Source organism: Acinonyx jubatus, chromosome D3 (assembly GCF_027475565.1).
Source record: "Acinonyx jubatus isolate Ajub_Pintada_27869175 chromosome D3, VMU_Ajub_asm_v1.0, whole genome shotgun sequence".
NCBI classification, from domain to species: domain Eukaryota; kingdom Metazoa; phylum Chordata; class Mammalia; order Carnivora; family Felidae; genus Acinonyx; species Acinonyx jubatus.
Window position 1 is genome coordinate 23,165,201 of NC_069392.1, and position 22,700 is coordinate 23,187,900.

The 22,700-nt window shown below is 49.6% G+C and overlaps 2 protein-coding genes across 4 annotated transcripts in view; one reads left to right on the top strand and one right to left on the bottom strand.

The window, feature by feature from the left end:
- Nucleotides 1-2,723, top strand: CD3H22orf31 (chromosome D3 C22orf31 homolog). Of its 2 annotated transcripts, none has more exons than XM_027050830.2 (3): nucleotides 1-78; nucleotides 855-1,301; nucleotides 2,202-2,723. In XM_027050830.2, the coding sequence occupies exons 2-3, from the start codon at nucleotides 984-986 to the stop codon at nucleotides 2,637-2,639; spliced, it is 756 nt and encodes a 251-aa protein (XP_026906631.1). In that variant the 5' UTR covers nucleotides 1-78; nucleotides 855-983; the 3' UTR covers nucleotides 2,640-2,723. The 2 variants fall into 2 exon arrangements, with proteins under 2 accessions (XP_026906631.1, XP_026906629.1); XM_027050828.2 differs by having other exon boundaries at nucleotides 24-213.
- A 614-nt stretch (nucleotides 2,724-3,337) lies between these two features.
- Nucleotides 3,338-22,700, bottom strand: part of ZNRF3 (zinc and ring finger 3) — a 155,649-nt gene continuing 136,286 nt past the window's right edge. For both annotated transcript variants that reach the window (XM_053206355.1, XM_027050857.2), the window contains 7 exons: nucleotides 16,114-16,188; nucleotides 15,562-15,693; nucleotides 13,822-13,932; nucleotides 12,669-12,836; nucleotides 10,689-10,791; nucleotides 8,148-9,938; nucleotides 3,338-6,753 (listed from right to left, as the gene is read on the bottom strand). In XM_053206355.1, coding sequence (XP_053062330.1) covers nucleotides 6,713-6,753; nucleotides 8,148-9,938; nucleotides 10,689-10,791; nucleotides 12,669-12,836; nucleotides 13,822-13,932; nucleotides 15,562-15,693; nucleotides 16,114-16,188 — 2,421 coding nt within the window. In that variant the 3' untranslated portion in view covers nucleotides 3,338-6,712. The remainder of the gene's footprint in view (nucleotides 6,754-8,147; nucleotides 9,939-10,688; nucleotides 10,792-12,668; nucleotides 12,837-13,821; nucleotides 13,933-15,561; nucleotides 15,694-16,113; nucleotides 16,189-22,700) is intronic.

Sequence of the window (22,700 nt, forward strand, 5' to 3'; positions counted from 1 at the left end):
TTCAAAACTGCCTGCGTGTGAGCCAAAATCCAAACAAACTGCAAATTGCTCATATATGACTGAGGCAGAGAAAGACAGGTGACTAGAAATATTAAAACAAAACAAAGCAAAACAACAACCAAAAAAAGCAAAAGAGAAAAAGGGAAAAGGAAATACATATTTCTTCCCCCTACTAAGCTAGATAAAATAAAATTTAAGGCAACCGAAACAATGGTAAGGTGATTTTATTTTTTCTACCGATGACGTTTCTTAGAAGGCCAGGTCTCTTTAGATGTGTGCTTCTAATCTATCCAAATTGTTCTCTTGTTCTTGGCTGGTCCCAGGAAATGGAGGTCAGCATCATTTACCTTGTGCTTTTGCCTTTATGGAACCCAGTATTTCTTGAGCAGCCTTTCTTGGCCCATGGCGGTCTGGTTAAGAATTATATTTAGGGCTTGGCAGAACTTTACCTGCTGTTCTTTCTGTGTTGCGGCATGGTGGAGGGGTGACTGCAGTTCCTAGAGGAGTGTTGAGTGATCTCATTTCCATTCCTTTCCTGCCACGGTTCCCTAAGCTTTCCAGTAGACAGGAATTGTCTCTGATTCCTTGTAAGTGCTTCCCAAACCTCCACTTCCAGCTTCCAGAACAAGCATTGCTATGTTCTCTGAGAGCCTGAATATCATCGTGACCTTGTTTCTGTACTTGGTACAAAAAGCTTTGGTGAGCAGGACACCAGATGGATAGAAAGATTTCTAAGAGCTGTGTAGAAGGAATGATGTGTAAAAAGATGTTCATACTTTGCCAAAGTGGACCTTCTAGTCTCTGCTTGGGAACTGGTCTTTTTTTAATTCCTTTTTCTCCCTTTGTAATTCTAGCATCCAATCTACGTGAGACGAGACTCCAGCATCCCCACCTATGGGCTCCGTCAGTCCATCCTACTGAACACCAGGCTTCAGGACTGCTATGTGGACTCACCGGCTCTCACCAACATCTGGACGGCCAGAATGTGTGCAAAGCAGAACATCAGGACCCCAGCACCAGGTAGCACCTCTTCTTGGGAAGTTGTAAAGAATCCGTTAATTGCCAGTTCTTTCTCCCTGATTAAGCTGGTGCTCAGGCGACAACTTAAGAATAAGTGTTGCCCAGGACCACGCAAGTTTGAAGAAAAGCCCCCGAAGGGATTAAAACCCAAGGACAATTCAGCAACAAAAGCCATGCATCAGTGCAGGATAAGAAACTCCATCAGTTCCAAGGGCAAACGGCCAGTGGGGCAGCACTCAGGCTCACCGAGGCTCAGGAGGTCTGCAGGAGGCGTCAACAAGGTACATGGTGGCTGTGGTGGAGGAAACGGGACGGAGTGGGGACAGGGAAGCGTAAGCTAGGGAACACTTAATGCTTAAGTGATTTATATAGAGTGAAGGAAAATCCTAAAGTTAAAGACAGGGCTGTGGGGGGCGGTGGTGGAGGGTGGGGATGTGGGCAGCAGCATGCTATAGTGGACAGAGTACCAGATCTGGGCTCATGCTGTTTACACCCTGCCTGGTTCTATGGGAGGATAAAGAGGCTTTCATAAGCACGGGCAGAAGGATCTTGATGCAAAGGGAAAACAAGGGTGGGAAAAGCCCGGATACGGGTAGCGCCCTTACGCACACACACCGAACACCAAGAGGTGAGCTGCAGATCTTGCTGTGAACTTCCACCTGAAGAACCTGGCCTCCCAAGAGGTCCATCACTCCATGGGGCCAGCAGAGCTCAGACTGCACCCTGGAGCAAAGCTGTCTGGCTTCAGATTCCAGCTCTAACTATAATTGAGGAGAACCGTGGGCTTAGCCTCTCTCTGCCTCTGTCTTCGTCATCTATAAAATGGGGAATAATGGCCCTTCCCCCATAGGGTTTCACGATTAAGCTAATAGAGTGCAAAGGGTAAATGCTTAACATCCTGCATGGCATTCAATAGATGACACGATGGTTATTAACCTTCTGTGTGGCCTTGGACAAACCAATTCCGATTTTCTTGCCTGTCAAATCGTCCCCTGCTGACCTTACAGGGGTATGGGGGAATGCACGCAGTGGCATACATGAAGGAATTCAGTAAACTAGAACACGCTAGACAAATGTTGGTTGTGGCTGTAACCAAGACTCTGGGACACAAATCCCAGATAATTATTCTGAGCTCCCTTCTCAAGTTTTAGCTTTGACTTCTCTGCTTTCTTCCTGGCTAGAATAAAGAAAGTTCAAAGGAGAAAAAAGTAACAGTCCGCCAAGATCTTGAGAAGAGATATGCCGAACATGTGGCTGCCACCCAAGCATTACCCCGGAACATTGGGACAGCGGCCTGGAAGGGCCAAGCGTTGCTTCCTGAAACCAGACAGAGACAGCAGTTGTCCGAGGACAAGCTGACCATCCACGGCCTCTCCACAGAGGGTTACAGGGCTCTGTACCACTCTGTGGTTGAGTCGATGCTATGGAATCCTTCAGGGACCCCCAAGAGGTACAGCTTGGAGCTGGGCAAGGCCATCAAACAAAAGCTCTGGGAGGCTCTGTACAGCCAGGCCACCAGTCCTGGAGGTGCTCAGGGCCCAGTGCCTGGCAGGAGGCAGCTGGAGGTCCATGAGGAGCCTGTGCCCAAGAAATGGCCCAAGTTAAAGAGAGAGAAATAGAACTGGAGCTCACGGGCTTAGGATATTCTCTGCTAGATGTCTGAAAAATAAACACCACTTTGCACCTTCCACATAATCTCAGAGTGCTTTACAAATTAGTAACTCCCTCCCTGGGACACACGACAAATGGGTACGAGATTCATTTCATACTGACAGCCCCTCTCCACTCTCATGATGAGGTCATATCGACGGCTAAATGCTTGCCATCTCTTCCCTACAAGCCCCCTTTCCTTAATAGGGGTTTGAGGGGTCTCTCGGTCTTCCAGGTAAGAAAAGGCCAGGCAGAGGAAGTCAACAGTTTATATCCAGCCCATGTTCCTTATTTTAAAAAGGGGACTACTGTTCCCCTCACCCCTCCACACAGTGCTGAGCAGAAAAACTACCATTACCTCAAGGACATAATCCCACACGCTATCAGATGCTCTCTCATGACACCATCACCCCAGCGCCCAACAACCTGAACTCTCTGGTAACAGGACAGGAAATCACACAGGTGCTCACGTGAACAAGTTGAAGTTAAAGGCCCTGCTTCACGTAAACCTCTTCTTGGTGGAATCTGTAGGCCTTTACCCAACAGAGCAATGACAACATGTAACACGTACTTGATAAAATTGTATTTTTTTTTTTTACAGTCATTTGTACAATTTGTTACAAAACCATAGAAGACTACAACTTGTTTTAAATCATTTTTGGTCGGCAAATATGTAAAATCTGTGTGCAATTATCATGTATTTACAGGGCCTCATGTTAGTCATTTTCAATGATTATGCCAACAATGTCACACTCTCCACATAAGACATGGCTTAAGATAAATATATTAGTAAATAAATATTCTGAGAACATATTTCCATAAATGAAATGTGCTGCTATACATATACAGAATATACATAAGTTGTTTTCTAGCCTTTAAAACATTTAAAAAAATGGTAATGTTGGAGAAGGAGCCCTTAGACCATTTTATTACAAAATCTTTACAGCAAAGTCTTTACAAAATATCTTTTAAGTGCTATGGGAGAAGGTAAAAAAAAATTTTTTTAAAAATAGTGTCTTGTTAGACCAACACAATAGAGTTTATATAAAGAATAGAAAAAGGTCTGTTTAAAAAATAATACTCTTGATTAGTAATTATTTTTTAGACCTCATTTAAAAAGCATTAGTCATGCATGAGCTTTGAGTAGAAACTAGCAGCACGTAAGGGAGGAGGGTCTGAGCGGTGGGACAGCAGATTGGGCTTTATAAAATGGCTTGGGTTCGACAGAGGCGGGAGAGACTGAGTCAGAGCCAGCATATTGAGGCTGTGTCCTATCACAAAGAGGTACCTTGTTGATCAGAAGACCATTTTTAACTGGTTCCAACACTCTTCAGTTTACATGTCTGACTGTCCCATATCCAGGGCTGGGCCAGGGGACTTCGGCTTGGGGGGGTGGGGGGGGGCGGTTCTCAATGGAAAATGTGATGCTCCCAGTTTCCAAGGCTATATGACCCCAGCACACCACTGAGAGGCCACTGACAAAGGTACTTGTCATTATTATTGGAGTCTTGTAACTTCGAAGAAGACATTCCTTTTCATTTGAATGCCTAGGCAATATAGTTGGGTTACCACTACATTCTGGTGACCTCCTTGTCTGGTGGGCCAACACAAATTTAAGACAATGGCTGATACTTAAAGTTTTAACATTTCATTTTCCTGTTTCTACCACCCTGTAAACTATAACAATTAAATGTTTCTTTTTGCCATCTGTAATCATTGCCCTTTCAAATGAAAATCAGACACATTTATGTTAATAAGCCCCGTTGAAGCCACATTATCTACTCATCTATTTATTGCTTAAGGCTGTTGAGGAGTAGTTTTCCCAGCAGGGCTAAAGAAAGCCACTTTGGGGCTGTGGTTTCAAAGAGTATGCACTCAAAGGCATTAAAAACAAAACAAAAAACAAAACCACAAACAAGAAAATCTCAACAATGAGAAGCTGGTTTTTGCAACCCATGTTAGAAGCCATGCCCCCCATCCTTCCCCTAAAACCACGTAATGCAAGCTGTTGTCCCCAGCAGCTGCTACTCCTGGCCCGAGAAATAAAGGCGGCCCGGATCACATGTCAACAGCTTAGGCGCTTCCCACACCCTCGCCAACAGGTGTGCTGGGCATCAGCCCGGGGTGGGGGGAGCAGCCCCCAAGGGACTGTACCTCAGGGACTGGAAGACACATCTCACCATGGTGAGTTCCTAAATGGCAAATGGCTCCATCAGTTGACGTTGGAATTTCTGTCAAAATCTGGCTACAAGTAGGTAAATGTCCTCATCACAGGCTGGGTTAAAAAAAAAAAAAAAAAAAAAAAGGCAAAAAGGCTTGGGATACAGTGAGACTCTCAGTCAAAACATTCTCATCTGGATTTTGGGCTGACTTCCCCTGAGCCTTACATTACCGATGATGGCAACCCAGGGTGGTCTCTATTTACCCACTAGGAGGGCGGCGGCAGCAGCGGGGGGGGGGGTGGGGGGGTGGGGGGGGGTGGGGGGGTGGGGGCACCCAAGGCTGTGAGGTTCCTATTCCGCAAATGAGCATTTCAGATGACAAATGAATCAAAGTGACCAGAGGAGTTAGTGAACACAAGGGCTAATGTGATTAGTTTCTTCTAAAAAAAAGTTTCTTAAGAACAAGAAGTACATTGATTGGACAAAAAGGATGACAATCCCTGATCTGAAATAGCTTTAAATAGATTCTCCCTTTTAAAAGTGGAAACATCTTTAAAAAAAAAAAATGGTTTGGGTTTTAAAACTCTCCCTTCCTCTTAAAAACAAGAACAGCAAAAGGCTGGAAAAATATACAAAGACCTTCCCTTTGGGTCTAAACTATCTGATAGTTTCTTTCTCTGTCTCCTGGAGAATCAATACATAATAGTGCATTAGGTAGAAAGGATAGTAGACATTTGCAGGTGAGATGAGCAATTTCAGCCGTGAGGCAATGGGCTGAAAGACCCCTGAAGCGAGCTTCCAGAGGGAAATGGGATGGGAAACGTATCATTCAAACGGAACTCGGTGCTGACCCCGTGGGATCCCCAGGAAGGCAGCCCAAGGATGCTGGCTGTGCACCCCCTGCAGGCACGCTCCAGCGCCCTCTGTCCCTTCTCCGGGACACTCTCTGCTCCCTAGACACCAAGGCCGCAAAACTACATTCCTCCCGGGTGTTTGTCCCCACACACCCCTTCGAACCATTTCTGCAGCCAGTAGCAGGAAGCCCAAGTTCAGGATTGTGAACTCTGTCCTTTTACCTAAGACGCTGACCCAAAGGGACAGACTTAGGACACTGGGCTGAATTGTCCCTGTCACCCTGGGGCTTTGTGTAGCAATGGCTTGTCCCAGCTCCTCAGTGCTGCAGACCTTCCGCCCTGTTCCTAGCTGTTTCCATCAGCTGCCTAAAGGTGTGGGCTGGAGAGGCATGGCTTCTGAGAAGACCCAAAACTTTGCACGTTGGGATTTGCCACAAGAAAGAAAGAGGCAGCATTGCATTGTTCCTCAGAGTCTGTACCCATATCAACTAGCTTTACTTCAAGTTTCTGGTTCATTTTCTAAGGCAGGTGTAGCCCTGAGCTTTTCAAAGGCCTGAGCCCCCTCCGGGGAGACAACAGTATCTACACATGATGTGGTTCAATTAATGCAGCAGTGATTTTTTTTTTTTTTCAGCAAAAGTTGGTGGTTAGGGTTCTTTAAAATATATATTTAAATAACTTTACATTTACATATAATATCTTAAAAAAAAACAAAGCAGAGAACTCAATCCCACACACCTCAGAACCCCAAGCACACACACTTTACAAAACAGAATACCATGTTATCAAAAGAGGCAAAAGACTCAGAGAATTTTGTCTGTTGGTTTGTTAATGGGGGTGGGGATGGGGGCGGTTTGCCACAGGTGGCTCACATTTTGGGTTGAGAAGGAGGGCTCTCTTTATTACCACTTTTGTGTGTTTGTCAAAGCTAAAAAAAATCTTTTTTTTTTTTTTTTTTTTCTTTCCTGAAGGAAGTCAGAGCTTGGAGTCTCCATATAGTCCCCATTTCCAGAATTCCTTCTGAGCTCAGGCTCCCGTGCCGCCGTCTGCTGGGCGAGATCTCGGTCCTGGGAGAGAGAGAGAAAAATCATCAGAGGACAGAACAGGCACTGGAGGCCCTGGGCACAACACACAGGGACCAGGCAAGGGACTTGGGTGCCCGTGCCAGCGTGTGACAGGTTCTCAGGAAGGGACAGCTCCCAACACCGGACAGACCGTGTTATACAGCAAAGGGCCAAAACACAGCTCCTTTGCTGAGAGCTCCTCATGCTGTTGGGGGCACAAGTGCCTCCTAGACAGTCAGTCTCCCTCATCGGGAGGTGTAGAGACTTCTGGAAGTCGTTAGGTAGCATGAAAACACCACATTCAGCACTGTTGCAGGCACTGGGAAGAGTGGAGAAGACCCCCTCCTGGAAGCTTACAGACCTCAGAACCAAGTAACCTCAGACTGTGATGGCCTGGGAAGTGAGCAGAGGGTGTGAGCGTGACCTTGGAGGAGGCTGAGGATGTGATTCCAGCTGAGATCTGGAGAAGCAGCAGACAAGTTTGGAGGCTGGGATGAACTTGGCTGGAGGGGGCAATAGACAGAGGCCACAGAAGGCTTGAGTAGCCAGGTGGTGAGCGAAGCTGGAGGTGGTCAGAGGGGTGGGCAGGGGGCAGATCAGACAGAATGGGGTGAGGAGTTTACATTTTTTTAATTTAAAGGTAGTGGCGAGATACTGAAGGGTTTTCCGGTGTAAAGACATATATTTTAAAAAAGACCACTGTGGTTCCCATGCAGAACAGAAGGCAAGACCAGCAGGAGACCAGTCAGGAGGCCACTGCCTTGACCGTGGGGAGAGGAAACGGGCCTGCCAGAGATGGCAGGTGCGGGCTGCAGAAGAGATAAACTAGGGATACACTTTGGAAGTGGAACCTGTCCTGTCGTGTTGCAGTATTACTCAAAGGTGCCAGACTGTTTATTAGGGACACAAGACGTTTGGGTACTCTAGAGCAATTTGATGAGGTCTGCTGAGTTGAATGAAAATTCTGGACTTGGATTCTGCATTTTTCTGGGAATTTGATTTTCTGGACAGAGGCAAAACACAAGCCCACGTGGTCCTTGCAGACAGGCTGAGAAGCCCAGGACACTGGAGTGTGGACGGTGGGGTGGGCTCAGGGCCAGTACCAGGCTTTCAGCCTGAGCATTGGGTGGGGAGCAGGGGAGAAGTGGGGCACGGCATGCAGAGGGAGGCATTTGGGAGCGCTGCAGTGGACATGACAGGGTGGGATGCTTGTGAGGGTTAGGGAAGAAGGCCTAATGGGCCTGGAACGCAGAGCAAGGGCTGGGGTGGAAATAACACCTGGAAGTCATCAGGTGCAGATGGTGTTTTTAAAGTCAAGGGCACGAAGGAAGTCGCTTAGAAAACAACCTGGAGAAAGAGGACCCCGACTCTGGCCTCCTGTCCTCTCCTATTCTCACCTGCAGCCTCAGTGGCTGTGGCGCTGGACTCCTGAGTGTCCTGGGGGGTACCGGGGAAGCTGGCCCTGGTGGCCTCTGCACCCTCCAAAGGGCAGCCGGGCGAGAGCGGTGCCCTGGCCTGGCAGCAGAGAACCGGCTCTTCTTCCTGGGCTGCTCCCAGGCTTCTGTGGGGCCGCAGGGCATCCGGGCCCAGGGTCCCACCCCAGGGGCTGAGGCCACGGGTCCCTTGGCAGTCTGAGGGCAGGCCTAAGTCACAGTCCACATCCTCCGGAATGATGGGGATGCGCTGGCTCAGGTCCCGGGCCCCTGGGTGGCAGCTGGGCGGGGCCTCCTGGGCAAGCGTGTACTGCACGCTCACGGAGCAGTCCTCAGTGTAGCAGCCGCTGCCCCCTCCACCACCATGGGCCACCTGCTTCTCTTCATAGAAGCAGCAGGGCAGGCCCTCATATTTCACCCCATCTGTCCTGGCCAAATGGTCTGGGTGAAGACTGTACAGGCCCTGGGAGCTTCCCGGCTGTGACTCCCCACCCGTGGGGCCACAGGCCTCACAGGGCGGGAGACCCAGGAACAGCGTGCTGCCCCCGGCCACTCCTGCACTGGGCTCCAGCGTGACGGGCTGGGGCTCGCAGCAGCAGGCACACGACAGCCCCTCGCGGCCCCCCTTCCAGGTCCTCCTGAGATCCGGGGCAGCCCCGGGAGAAGGCTCGAGCCCCACTTCTGAGGTAGAGCTGGCGGGCCCCCTGTGCTCCAGGGAGGAGTTGCTGCTGTAGTTCATCTCCAGGCTACAGGTGGACAGCTGGTCCCCCGAGGGAGAGGCAGGGCTGGGCCAAGGCTCTCCCCGCCCCGCACCTTGACCGTGGGCTGCCGGGAGCTCCTCTGGAGGCGGGGAGCCCTCAAGGCACACGACAGGCCCCCGGCCTGAGCCACCGGAACCCCCCACGTCGCTGGTGCGACAGGGGCTCCGGCTGCGGTAGATGAAGGGGTCATAGTCGCTGCTGAGGGAGCTGCGGAAGGTCGAGCAGCTCCCGTACACGCCCTGGTTGCTGACCTCGGTGCAATCCACCACAGAGTCGCTGGAGGAGCAGTGGCACTGGCCGGAGCTGCTGCTGCTGCTGCTGCTGTCGCTGCCCGGGCAGTCGGCCAGGTAGCCGCTGCACACTGAGCGGTGGCCGTGGTAGCAGCTGAAGCTGGACGTGCTGCCGCTCTCCAGGTGGGAGGGCGGGGCCATGTGCACCACGGTGGGGAACAGCAGGCCGCCGCCACCGCCGCCACCGCCGCCGCCGCCGCCGCCGCCGCCGCCGCTCGGGGGGAAGGCGCGGGTCGGGCCCCTGGGAGAGAGGCCCGGGGGAGCCTGGCCCTCCTGCTCTGGGTAGCTGAGGCCCTGGAAGTAGTAGTGTTGGTACATGGTCTCATACTGGGAGAAGCAAGCTGCCTTGGAGAAGCTGCGGCCGCTGAACTTGGGCCTGCGGAAGGGGTGAGCTGGTGAGTAGGCCCGGTGCTCCAGGCCGCAGCGGTGAGGGGCCAGGGTGTGGTCCAGGTGCAGGGGCGGGTAGCCGCGGATGTAGGTGGGGGTCTGTGGGGAATAGAGGCTCTGCTCCCCGTGCCGGTCCACAGTCAGCAGCGTGACGGGGTTCCCGTGGGAGTCCATGCTTGTCCTGGTAGGGTAGGCCGGGATGGCATTGGTCCTGTGCACGCGGCCGGGGTAGTGCACCGGCAGGATCACCCTCTGCTGCCGGCTGCGCGCAAGGTTGCTGGTCTCCACACACACAGTGCTCGGGTTTCCCTTTTGTTCTGGGGAGAGGTGAAGAAACAACATCAGCAGGGCTGAGCACATGGGGCCAAAGGGGTAAACAAGGGCAGAGGCTGAAGCAGGAGGCCGGTCATGTGCCAATGCGCCCCCTCTCATGCCAATGCCCTCTTCTGGGCCATCAGCAAACCCAGCCACGCTGGCTGGGGCCAGCCCACTTCTCTGTTTGAAGGGTGGTCTCACCGGTAAGGGCCTACCTCCCGCCTCCCCTCCGTCCTGCCTAACAAAGACACCATGGGGGTTTGCAGACAGCAGCAAAGGTACCAAGATGAATGGCACTTTCTCTCTTGGAGAAACAGCTCCCTGGAGTCCACCCGGCATTCCGTGCCCCTCATCCGATACCACAGTGATGCAGGAGCAACACTGTGACCCTGCCATCTCACATTCATCTCCTGTGGCCCGGGAACAACCCCCCAGTTCTGGCCATGGGAGCATCATCACTGTCATTTCTGCTAAAGACATTGTGGGCCTAAGGCCTGGAGAGGCCAGATGCCTTGCTCAAGGTCAGGAGGCTGGTTCACGTGAAGAGGCCAAAACGGGAACTCGGGGCAATTCTTCATGGCAGGCTCTCCTAAGGGTTTGGAGGGCTGGTGAACTCTGAAACCCAAGGTCCCCACACTTCCAGGTCCAGAAGGCAGTGCTCGCTCACCAGTCTGCAGCATGTGTCACACTCTTGCTAGGCACTTGGTAGGGACAGTGACTCTTCAGCAACAGTGGAGGCAGGTGACAATTACCTATGATGTTATGCCGACAGTGGGGGCAGGTGTGGTGCTGCAGCAGCCACGGGTCCACACACTTCCGGTGAAAGCGGTGAGTACAGGGGATAACCCGCAGCTCCTGGGGAGGGAGAGAGGACACACGGCCTGAAGGCAGGGCACAGGTGGAGGGCTAAATGCTTCTTCCTGAGAAGTCCAGCATGGGCCAGGGAGCCCTGTTCACTGTGCCAGTGCCAGAGGCTTCTTCCTCACCCATCCCCCCATCTCTAGCTACAGGTAGACTCATTTCCCTGTAGTCAGCACCCATGTCTGTGTTCTAGGGAGAAGCCCCAACCACGGTCCTCACTGTTAAGGAAGAAAGCACACAGAAGCAGGCAGCTTTCTCGTTGCCTGAGGAAGGCACTCATGTTCGTGCCGCCCAAAAGGGGAGACCAAAGGCAAGAGCTTCTGCAGCCTGGGGTCTGGAGAGAGGGCTAGGTTACCCACCTCCCCCCTACCCCCCACCAAGACCTTTGCATCTCTGGGATGGTGGCTCCCTCCGGGTGCTCCAACTGGGTATGAGTAGAAAGGAAGATGCCCAGGACTTGTAATTGACAGGAGGAGCCACCAAGGGCAATGCTCTCCTGTCCTCTCCTTTGCTGGACCCTGGATACTCACCCGAGGGTACATGGTTTCTAACAAAGCAGCCTATGTGGAGAGGAGGTGATGAGGTTTTCTGAGGCAGAATCACCTCTGGAATTCCTGAGCCAAAGCACCCTCCAAATTTGCTAATGTGACTTTGTTTTTCCATTCCCTGACCGGCTCAACACAATAATATTCAAGCTAATACCTAATGTTGTGCCTGACCTTGGCAAGAGTTCTACCTGCATTTTCTCATGTAACCTTTGTGATCACCCTGACTTCATGTCCGTCTCAGGCTCATGTCTCGAGCACAGCACAGAGAATGAAATCACTTGCTTGAGATCACAAAGCTAGAACCTGCCCTGGGTCAGGATTAGAACGCAGGCAGTCTGCACCTAAAGACCATTCAAGGCCCTCTTAATCTCAAGGCCTCTGCAAAAACTCCTTTTTTTCATCCAATAGCCTATCTGGGAGCAGAATGCTTTCATTAAAGGGGCATCAAATGTCTGCAACCGATTCTGAAGTGGTTTGCTTCCCCAAACGTGTGTGTTTGTGTGTCTCTGTCTGGAGAGAGATTAGGCAAACATGGCACAGTGTTAACAAAGGGTTATTCTAGGTAAATGATGTACCATTCACTGAAGGACTCCTGCAGCTTTCCTGAAAGTCTGACATTTTCGGGATAAAAAGCTAGAAGAAAAAAGGTAGCCATCACATCTCTTGTCTCCTGAGTAAAAACACCCAGTGTTCCACGGGGCTTTGCAGGAGAGGTTTGCTTTAAGCCATGTCTCAGTTTCCAGAAGAGCAATTCTAAAATTAAGTCAGTACATGTAGGGGGCGCCTGGGGGGCTCAGGCAGTTAACTGTCTGACTCTTGATTTCAGCTCAGGTCACGATCTCGCAGTTTGAGATGGAGCCTCGTGTTGGGCTCCATGCTGGCAGTGCAGAGCCCGCTTGGGATTCTCTCTCTCCCTCTCCCTCTCTGCCTCTTCCCTGCTCTTGTGCGCTCACTCTCTCTCAAAAAAAAAAAAAAAAAAAAAAAAACAGGAAAAAAATTAAAAAATAATGTCAATACGTGTAAATGTTCTTAACACCAGACATCGTCTGGCCTCGCATATATTTCTGATCAACTTCTGAAATCACGTGGTTGGAAGCTGGGCCCTCTAGCAAGAGAGTGTCTGCGTTGTGACCACCCTCCTCCAGGGGTGAAGAGCAGTTAGACTGTCTCGGTCCACCTCCTCGAGACCTAGGCGTTTAAACCCTTCTGCCCCTACAAGGCTGTGGGAAAAGGACACGGGGCTCTGTCCTTTCAGGTCCTGTGCACCTCTACTGACCTGTCCACCCCATCCCCACCCAGGACGGGCCCTGCCTCTGCCATTACCTCTCCGTCGATGTACTTCTCCAGGCAGATGGCGCAGTCGGACGTGGAGCTGCTGCTGAGCGTGTCCAGGGCCCCACAGCTGCCCTCCCGGCGCCCCTTGCTCTTGGAGTTGAACTTTCTGGTTTCCATCTTCTCCAGAGCCTGTACGGCCAGCCTGTTCATGGAATTCTGTGCAGCAGAATGTGGTCTGTGTTAGGGTTCGGGACGGATTTACGGTGGTAGTCGCCCCGAGGGCCATAGCATCTAACACATGGGGACGGGTATAACGCTAGTCCTTTATTACCAGATCAGCACAGGCTTTTGAGAAAGCACTAAAAATTCAGACTGCTGCGGCACAGATTTTCCAGACCCCTGAGGGTCAACGACTTGAACGCAGGCTTCACCCAAGTGGCAGTATCAGCAGAGGTATATACTTCAATTGGTTGGCCAATTCTGCAAGACCCTGAGTTATTGACCTGCTCTATACCCAGGGTTCCTCCTCTTTACACTGAAGAAAGTTCTGAGGGCAAATGAGACAATGCACTTGGGTGGTCGCCAAACCCACCCACTTCTAGCCACCCAACTTAGTGAGAAGTCGGTGATCCTCTTGACAGATTGCCTGCCAATGTCCACCGTCTCTCTCCTGAGATGTCACGGTACACGTGGGGACAGTCTAGATTCTCGTTTACCCTCTCCATCAAACTTTGCGCCTAAATCCTGCCTTCCTATGAGCACAGTGATGTGCTAGCTGGGGCACAAAGATGGCTACTTTGTTTATCGAGAATCATCTAGAGAGAGCTTGGAAGATGCAGATCCAGATTCAGCAGGTCTGGGGTGTGGCCTGAGAGTTTGCATTTCTACCAAGCTCCCTGGTGATGCGGACACTGCTGGTCCCCAGATCACAGCTGAGGAGCAGGCTCCAGGGCTCCACATTAACCTTTAGACGTTTCTTGAGACAACTCCCAGCTGGAAGCGTTCCCAAGGCTCGGCCTTTATAGTTCTGGCCCTTTGGGAACAGAGAAGACATACACTGATAAGCTTTGCTCTTGCTTTTCTCTATCTTTATGGCTCGTAGGCCCCTGGGAACCGGCTGCACAGCTCAGGCCCCCACCCTCGTTTTCACTAGTGACAGGGCGGCGGGGATCTGCGCTCGCCGGCTGCTCGGACGTATTACCTGACTGCGCCGCTGCTTCAGCTTGATTTTGACAAGGAGGATGAGGCAGACCAAGGAGACCACGACGAAGAACGCCAAGAAAATCCCCATGTCGAAGTACTCGGTGGGTTGCTGGAACAGAACACAAGACACGATGAGTCACGCTGGTCTCTTCGGCCTGGGGATCGGCACATGGCCCGTGTCAGCGCTAGTCGGAATAAGGATGGGGCTGACTCGGGTGCATTTCCCCTCGTTCGCAGGAGACACCCAGGGTGTGTGCGGGCTAAGCTGCACACATGGGGTGATCGCCAGGCCCAGGCGGTCCCCCACGGTGTGGCTAGGGGGAGGCCTGCAGCAGTCTAGGCCAGGCCTCCTCACAGCCGAGAGAACTCCCATCATAAAGCTTCGCTCCCTGTGGAGTAGCGCGAAGTTCGCTGTAACCGGCAGGAGAGGCCCAGCCAAATAAACACGAATATCATATTTATGGGACAAAGGAGTGAGTGTCATGTTTTGAGGGAACAGTGATTACTAACCATATAATTAATGGTTTACAACAACTCAGAAAATTGTATGCTGCTTCCGCAAATATCAGCTTCCACTACAATGAGTCACATTTACCCAAGTGCTCTTTTCTCCTTTAAAAAGAAGCCGGCAAAGGCAGTTCTTATGCAAATTCCCGCGACTCTCGAGTTCTTATCTTTTCCTCAGGGCGCAGTGCCTCTTCAAGCCTGGAAGCCACCTCACCCAGGACACGCATTTAGCTAAGAGGAGTAGGGTTTTACTAACTGAATGCCAGGGGTATCTAGATAGTTTGTGCATGTACAAGAACCCTCCCATATGTGAATATTCCAGTATTTGTGATAAGGAAACAAACCCTATATGAGGCACCTGTCCCAGGTTGCTAGAATCTTCAGTCTGAGGTTTGGGCAAAAGAGACCAGTGAAGGGTTACTGGCCAGCAGTGGCCCTTTGACACTCAAGTGAAGCCTAAATGCTATTCGTCGACCACCTACAAGTGGTGAACTTCAATCCCACTTGAAAGCTAGGTGTCCCAGACTCAAATATAAGTTAGGGGTTTTCTGGGCGCCTGGGTGGCTCAGTCAGTTGAGCGCTTGACTATTGACATCGGCTCAGGTCATGATCTCAAGTCGTGAGACCGAGCCCTGCGTCGGGTTCCACACTGAGCATGGAGCCTGTTTGGGATTCTCCCTCTCCCTCTCCCTCTCTCCCTGCCCTTCCCCCATGCACGCATCCATTCCCTTTTTCTCTCTCACCAAATAAATAAATAAACAAACAAACAAACAAACAAACAAACTAAAAAAAAAAAGTAAGTTAGGGGTTTTTTCAACAATGCAATTTATCCTCCGGGAAGAAGGAAGTTTGGCCTTTTTCTGTAGTCTGGGTCAAATGGAAGGAAGGGGGACAAGGGAAGCTGGGTGCTGGGATTCCTTCCTTCAATCCTCCTCAGCCTTTCAGAGGGGGGCGGGAGGGAAGAGAAAGAAGGACAGGAGGCTACCAAGAGGGAGTGCCGGGTGGAAGAGACCAGAAACACCTTAGCACAAATCATCTACTTCCGGAAGGTCTTTTCACATCCTTTGTAAAGGAACGCGAGGGCTGACATTTCTCCTTGGCCTGCGGACTTATACCTAATCTAAACTGCAGGACCTAGGCTGTGTCAGCATGTTAGACAAGAAAGAAGATTGGAACACGAGCCCAAAGAGAATAAAGGCACAGGGAGCAGCAGAGAGGGTGCCGGGCTCACTCGAGGCGGGCGGTGCTGAATCCTTGCTCGAGCTACTTTCTGCTTGTTGACGATGTTCATCAGCTTGATGGCATCTGCACCCTTCACGTACACCACCGGCCTCTTGAGTGGGTCTTCTGAGCCCTGGTTTAGCTGTGGACGGAAAGACAAGGCTGGTTAAAGGGCGTGCTTACTTTAAGAAGGAGAGAGAGAGTGAGGCTGAAGGGAAAGAACAGCAGACACCATTTGAAAATCCCCAAAGTCCTCAAGCGGGACAGCCTTGGAGCTTCTGGAAGGGCGAGGCTGAGAACGATGCTCGTTTCAGAATGGCGTGGGCAGGCTGAAGGCCCAGAAGGGTCTGTGAAAATGCCCCCCACAGCCACCAACCTCCTGGCTCTTCACTCCTCTCAATACCCTTGCCTTGGAGTCTGAATGATGTCTAGACATGGGTCTCTAGTGTCAGCGGGCAAGCGCAAAGCCCTGAGACGAGGGTGACGGCCCCGTGACACGCCGAGCTAACTGAAGCCCTCTCTGGGGCAGGGGCTGCAATGCTGCGTGGCCCGAGGAGTTTACCTGGTCAATAGCTTCTGGGTTTTCTGATACATCAAAGATGACGGCAGTGGCTCCCCGCTGCACTGCCCGCTTGGCCTGGCAGGGGAAAAAAGAACAGGTTGGCACTCTTGCTCCTCTGACCTTTCCAGAGCTGGCCTGGGAAATCAGACCTGTGTTCGAACGTGGAATCTGACAGTTACCAACTTCTGTGACTCTGGGCAAGTTGCTAATAGCTTCCCGAAACCTCAACTTTCCCATCTGTAAAAGAAACAAGGGGGGACGAGGGGACAATGCCACCTACGTTGTACGGCTGCATTAGGAGAACCAGAGTTAGAATAGGTGGAAATAACTACCCGGGTACTGAATTAACCTTTGTCTCCCTATCCAGCCAAACATTAAAAACAAATCAACAACCTGCCCCGTCAGCATGAAGGTATTGGTTTCAGGATCTTCTGCTATGAACACAGAGCCACTGGCAACCAAAGTAAATGCCTCTGGTCCTTGTCTTGTGGTCCCGCATCGTTCCCGCGTCACCCAGGGCTGCCGTGAGACTGGCACACGGAATATTTCCAAGGGGATCTCAAAATGGTCAGCTTAATAACTGACATAAGCTGAAGAACTCTGGAGATGTTGTCAGAGGGAAAAGCTCCGAGAAAAAATCGTAAATGGGGATTTAGAGCAGTTGGCTGCCAAACCTGGCTGCACATCAAAAACCACTTGGGAAGTTTGTAAAGCAGATTTCCTGGCTTGAACCACAGAGACTGATTCAGCAGGGCTGGAGTAAGGCCCAGGAAACGGAGTTCTGGAAGTTTTCTGAGGGATTCAGATGATTCAACCACTTGGGGAACTAAGGATCAGAGAGAGATGAGGATGTTTTAGGAACAAATGTGAAGTGGTGGAATTCTTTTTTTTATAATTATTATTGTTATTATTATTATTATTTTGAGAGAGACAGAGAGAGCAGGCTGGGAAGGGTCAGAGAGAGAACAGAGCGGGAGAGAAAACTCTCAAGCAGGTTCCAAGCTGTCGGCGCAGAGCCTGGTGTGGGGATCAAACTCATGAACCATGAGATCGTGACCTGAGCAGAAACCAAGGGTCAGATGTTTAACCGACTGAGCCACCCAGGAGACCCTGGTGGGTGGGATTCTTTTTTGAGGGAAAGGATTCTTTTTTAGTCCAATGAACCTTCTGACTTTATGTCTGGCTAAGTGGATAACAGAGTAGAAGCTGTGGAAGAACAAGACATAAGACGTAACCCTTGCTTTTCGGTTCCTGGATCTTGTTAGAGAAGATACCTCTAATGTGGGGGGAAAACAAACAAAAATCAAAATAAAACCCCAAGCCTCCTATAAGAGGCACAAATAATGGCTACTGTTCAGAGATCAAGAAAGTCTCTACGAGCCAGAGTGCTTGAGAAAGAATACAATTTGACTGGAAGGAATCCCTGTTGAGGGAATAATCACTACCCGGATGCAGCGTGAGAAGGCAGCACTGAATCTCCAAGAGCCGGCCAAGCACGTGGCTGGACCAATGGCTTCACAAGCCCACTAGAGGGCAGTCTTATCCCACAGCTTTTAAGACAATTCCCCCCCCACCCCACCCTCGCACCGTGTACCCGAGAAGCGGGACTGTGAAATCCTCACAGATCCTGCAAAGTCCCCCGCAATTTAACAAGCCCGGGCACCCTGGCTGCTGTGCTGCGGAAGCTGTCTTTCTTCCCCTGGGGACTCTTCCTTGTTGAACTGAGACTCCACGTAGTTCAAGTCCCCTCTACCTCCTGTCCATCCCACCCCTATTGCCTCACCAGCAAGCTGTAGTCGGGAGTGGCTCTTGGGAGCTATTCCTGGCTCTGCCACCGACAAGCTGCCAATGGTGGGCAAGTCACTGAATCTCTCTCAGTCCCAGTCTCAGTTTCCCCACCTGTAAGAGGAGGAAGCCTATGTTATTATGACTAGGGTCCCTTCCGGTTCCCAATCTTGGCCACTCAACTGAGAGGCAGGGGACTGTCCAGAGCAATGAAGAAAGAGCTACAGTGGCCCTACCGCCTGCCTCCAGAGAGAGAGGACATGATGGCACAGTGAGAAAGTTTGTGGCCAGGTGGTCACTTTCCTTCAAAAGGCTCTTTAGGGGCACTGACTCTCCCTTGCCTGTGGCCAACAGTTTGTGGGCCCCAGAATGACAAAGTAGGCGCTGTGTCTTCTACTCAGGTGATACCCTCATCTTCACAAAATCTTCCCTCGACGTGGAAGGACCCAGGGGAACAGCACGGAAAACAAGGTAATCAACAGGAGCTTGTTCCTTTATTTGGCTTTCATTCGCCATCAAGCACATCAACCAGCACCTGAGGGAAACGTGCATTCAGATCTGTCCTGATCAGGAGCGCCCAGCACCTCCCCCTTTGATGCTGGCGCACCTGCAGAGTCTGATGGCAGCGGATGAAAGGCTGTGGGACGCGGGGTAGCGCAGAGCCCCAGCCACGTGGCTGCTCACGTTTCTGGGCTTCCCTGCTCCACAGGAACGTGGAAACCTCAAGGATCTGGAGGTGAGGCACGTATGACCCATTTGGGACAGGCACTTTTTAAAAAGGCATTTTCAACAAAATCTAGGGGGGTTGAAAGGTCTCCTGGTTTCTATAGTAAAAACAGCAGGTCAATGATAAGGTGCTTAAACCCCATGTTAACAGATCCATTTCACTGACTCAGACACAACCAAGCTAATGCACAGGATTCAAGTACAAATATTTCGTTGGAGAAAATGATAATTCTCACAGCTGACTTACTTTAAAAATTAATGGAAGCTGCTATTTAAATAAGGTTGCATTTCCTGTCCATGGCAGGACTAGACAGGAGGGGAGTCAACCCAGGATCCTATTGAGAACTGGCCTGTTAGGAGGCAGCTCGGGATTTAAAATAGGCCATGAATAATCCAGATTTAGAAAATGACACATTTATCATACTATTCCCAAAGCAAATTAAAAAACACAACACTACTTGGTGACACTTTCCCCCTCGCCCCACATTTTCAGTTTAAAAATAGACGAGGCATCTTCCTGAACCAGTCTTCACATCTTAGATCATTTCAACGTTTCACCAAATCAAGCTTGGACCAGAATACTGCTTCAAAACAAATCTAACGCATAGATTGGGAGATTACATAATTAGGAGATTAGTGGTCTTGTGATCACTAGAAACCCTATCTCTATAAAGTCACAAAACTCTTGAGATAAGGCTGTTTCAAAGAAAGGGTGGAAAAACGAAGCCTGGTGGATGTTGCTAGATAAAGGTCACAGGTAAATTGGGCTACAGTTGGGGAGGGCAGTTACCCTTGAACTGTGCACAGACTGGCGTGGATGGAAGCATGAGAAGGGTGTGAACAGCAGAAAACAGGTGGGAAGGCCTCCCCAAAGCAACCAAAGTTCCTCCCTGCCTTTATGGCCCTTTGCTTGCCCTCCCTCTGCCCCTCCCACACAGTTACTTTAACATCCTTCATCACCTCTGCTGCCTCAATCGGGCAAGACCTGACCAATGTGGACAGGTCAACACCAGTGAGCAGGTGACTGGAAGCCCAGCGGTAGAATGTGGAACATAAGGTTGTCATGGTCCTTTGTTTACCTTTCCAGGGCTTGCAAGACCCAAGGCTCAACAATGTCCATAGCCACTGAGACAAGTATCAGACGTGCAAACATCTGCACACTTATATTTTGCCAAGTACAAAGTTTCAAGCCCCGGAAGACAAGGTCCTACTGTGGTTAACACTTACAGCAATGCAAGACTCCTATAGTTATTCAATAAACGTTTGTTCTGAATGAGAGCAGCAAGCCTGCCTGGGACCATACTCTTCGGCTGCTGCCTCCTGAACGTGGATATGGTTTTCCCCTAAGGAAAGTGCTTCTATCAACATGTTTGACTTTTGAATTTCCGGATGGGAATGAGGCATTCTGATGAGAACGGTTCCGGTCCCGCTACCACCTTGTGGGTAGGAGAACTCAAAGCCTCCAGTCTACTTTAGTTTCAATTAAATTCAGGAATTCCAATCAGGAATGGATCTGGCACTCTCCCCAGTGTGTGCAGTTACACCCAGACTTGGTTACTCCCAGCAGCCCCTGGGCAGACTCCATTTTTCACAGTTGTTTATCTGTTTGTCTAGCACTCAATGTGTTGGTCCCAGTGTCTAATACTTATTAGAGGAAATCTTTGACAGAGTATCATCTTAATTGGAGATAACCCAAAAGATGATGAAAAATCTCCTTTGTCCCAAACTCCTGACCACAGGATAACCAAGGAAGTTGGATCATTAGTGCTGATATGAAGACCTCTGTCTTCAACCTCTTCTAGGAAGCTCTGCAGACTTTTTTTGTCCCTACTGAATACAATCCTTTTTTTTTTTTTCATTTTGTCTTTTCTTTTACACCTATCATAACCTCCAAACAAGTCATCAAAAATTCTCTGTAGACATCTTTAAAGCTGTGAAATAGACCTTCACATACTCTACTTACTCACTCATGTATTTTTGATATTTGGGCTCTTTTGATTTTTTTATTATGATAACTAATGCTATACTGAATAAATTGTGGCTTAATTTCCAATTTCTTTAGGAAGGGAGACCCAGGGCCAAAGAGTATGAAGATTATTTTAAGAGTTGTAATACAATCTATACAGGCTTTTAATGCCCCTCCTTATAAACCCACTCAGTTCTTAAGGATGGCACAGATAATACAAGACAAATTCATCAACACATTCAACTTCTGGGTAAAGTGACCTGTGGTGAGCTGGCTAGGGGAAGGAAGTCAGTTTGAGAGTAATCTGCCTGATACTGCATATGCAGAAAGATACTCCAGTGTAAACTATCATGTGTTGATTATATCTACTGATTCTTCAAGGTCAAGTTCATGTGCCACCCCTCCCATAAGATAGACAAATGCTTCTCTGTAGCCTAAAGCAGCTCTTATCCCTCTCTGGGCCCTAATATCTCTAAGGATTTTTTTTTTTCCTGTTGCTTACTACTTATATGATGGATTTTCCCCTCAAATAGGACTATCTTTAGGGGTTTTGCTATTTATAAAAGTAAAATGTGCTTAATGTAAATATTGAAACTGAAAGCAAAAAATAACTCACCCTTATTGCCCAGCTTTATAACATTAACAGTGTGGCATATCTTTCCATGTTTTCTTTTTTAAAAAACCCCATATATTAGCAGGAATAAAATGCACATATATACTCACGTATCAAAATACACTTAAAAAACAAACTGTATGTATATAATGTTCTGTACTCGCCCCCCCTTAACTCAACAATTTGTTCAACAATATTATATGCATCAATATAAAAAACTGTTCATCCTCCTTACCAGGTACATATATTATTCCATTATATGGTCGTAGCAGAGCTTAAGATGGTCTCCCGTTACAGGATTTCTATATTTTCTCTATTATAAACAGTGCCATATATACATTCTCATACTCATGGTTCTGCTGGTATCTGGCTTTAAATAAATAGCTAGGGGCGCCTCGGTGGCTCAGTCGGTTAAGCATCCAACTTCAGCTCAGGTCATGATCTCACACAGTTCGTGAGTTTGAGCCCCGCGTTGGGGCTCTGTGCTGACAGTGCAGGGCCTGGACCCTTAGAGCCCACTTCAAGTTCTGTGTCTCCCTCTCTCTCTGCCCTTCTTCTGCCCTGCTCACACACTCTCTCTAAAATAAATAAACATTAAATAAATAAATAAATAAATAAATAGCTACAAGTGGTCCTGCCTCTCCAAAGCGCACAGATCTTACATGTAAATGCCTGGCCTGGGTGCTGGGCTAACCCGCCCTCAGGGTCTAAAGGAGCCAGGAGGTAGACCTTACTTGACCAGTCTGTGTGTCCTGGAAAAAGCCTAACAAAGCAGATTGCCCTGGGCATGGTCCACACTCAACAAATTAACATGGTAGGCAGGAACAGAGTTTAATTCTATTTGCAGTGCCATTTATTCATTTATTTTTTAACAGTAGCAATTAACCAGTTACTCTGCGTGCTCAGCCCTGGACATACATACAATAGTAAGCGGCGTGTGGCAGACCCCTGTCTTTAAGGAGTGTGCATTCTGCAAGCAATGCAGGTACAGACAGAGGCCAGCCGAGTAATAAAGGAATAGTCTGAGTGTTTCATTCCAAGGACAAATGAGTAAGAAATTATGGACATGGGATCAGTTATCCCATGTCTCTATTGTAGCTTTTCCCAAAGTACATATCACAGGATGAGGTTTTCTTGGTCAGGGTCCTTTGAGAAATGCTGTGCTTTCTAGAGTGACCCCTGATATCCACAGGGCACGTTAGTATGATAGAGGCCCAGGAATTCCCCAGTTTTTTGGATACAGAATCCTTTTGCAGCAACTTCTGTCAACATTCCCTCCCTTCTATGCGAGACGTTTTGGAACCCACTGCTCAGGGTGCCTGGGTGGCTCAGTCGGCTAAGTATCTGACTTCAGCTCAGGTCATGATCTCACGGCTTGCGAGTTCAAGCCCCATGTTGGGCTCTGTGCTGACAGCTCAAATCCTGGATCCTGCTTTGCAATCTATATCTTCCTCTTTCTCTGCCCCTCTCCAGCCAGTGCTCACTCTCTCTCTCAAA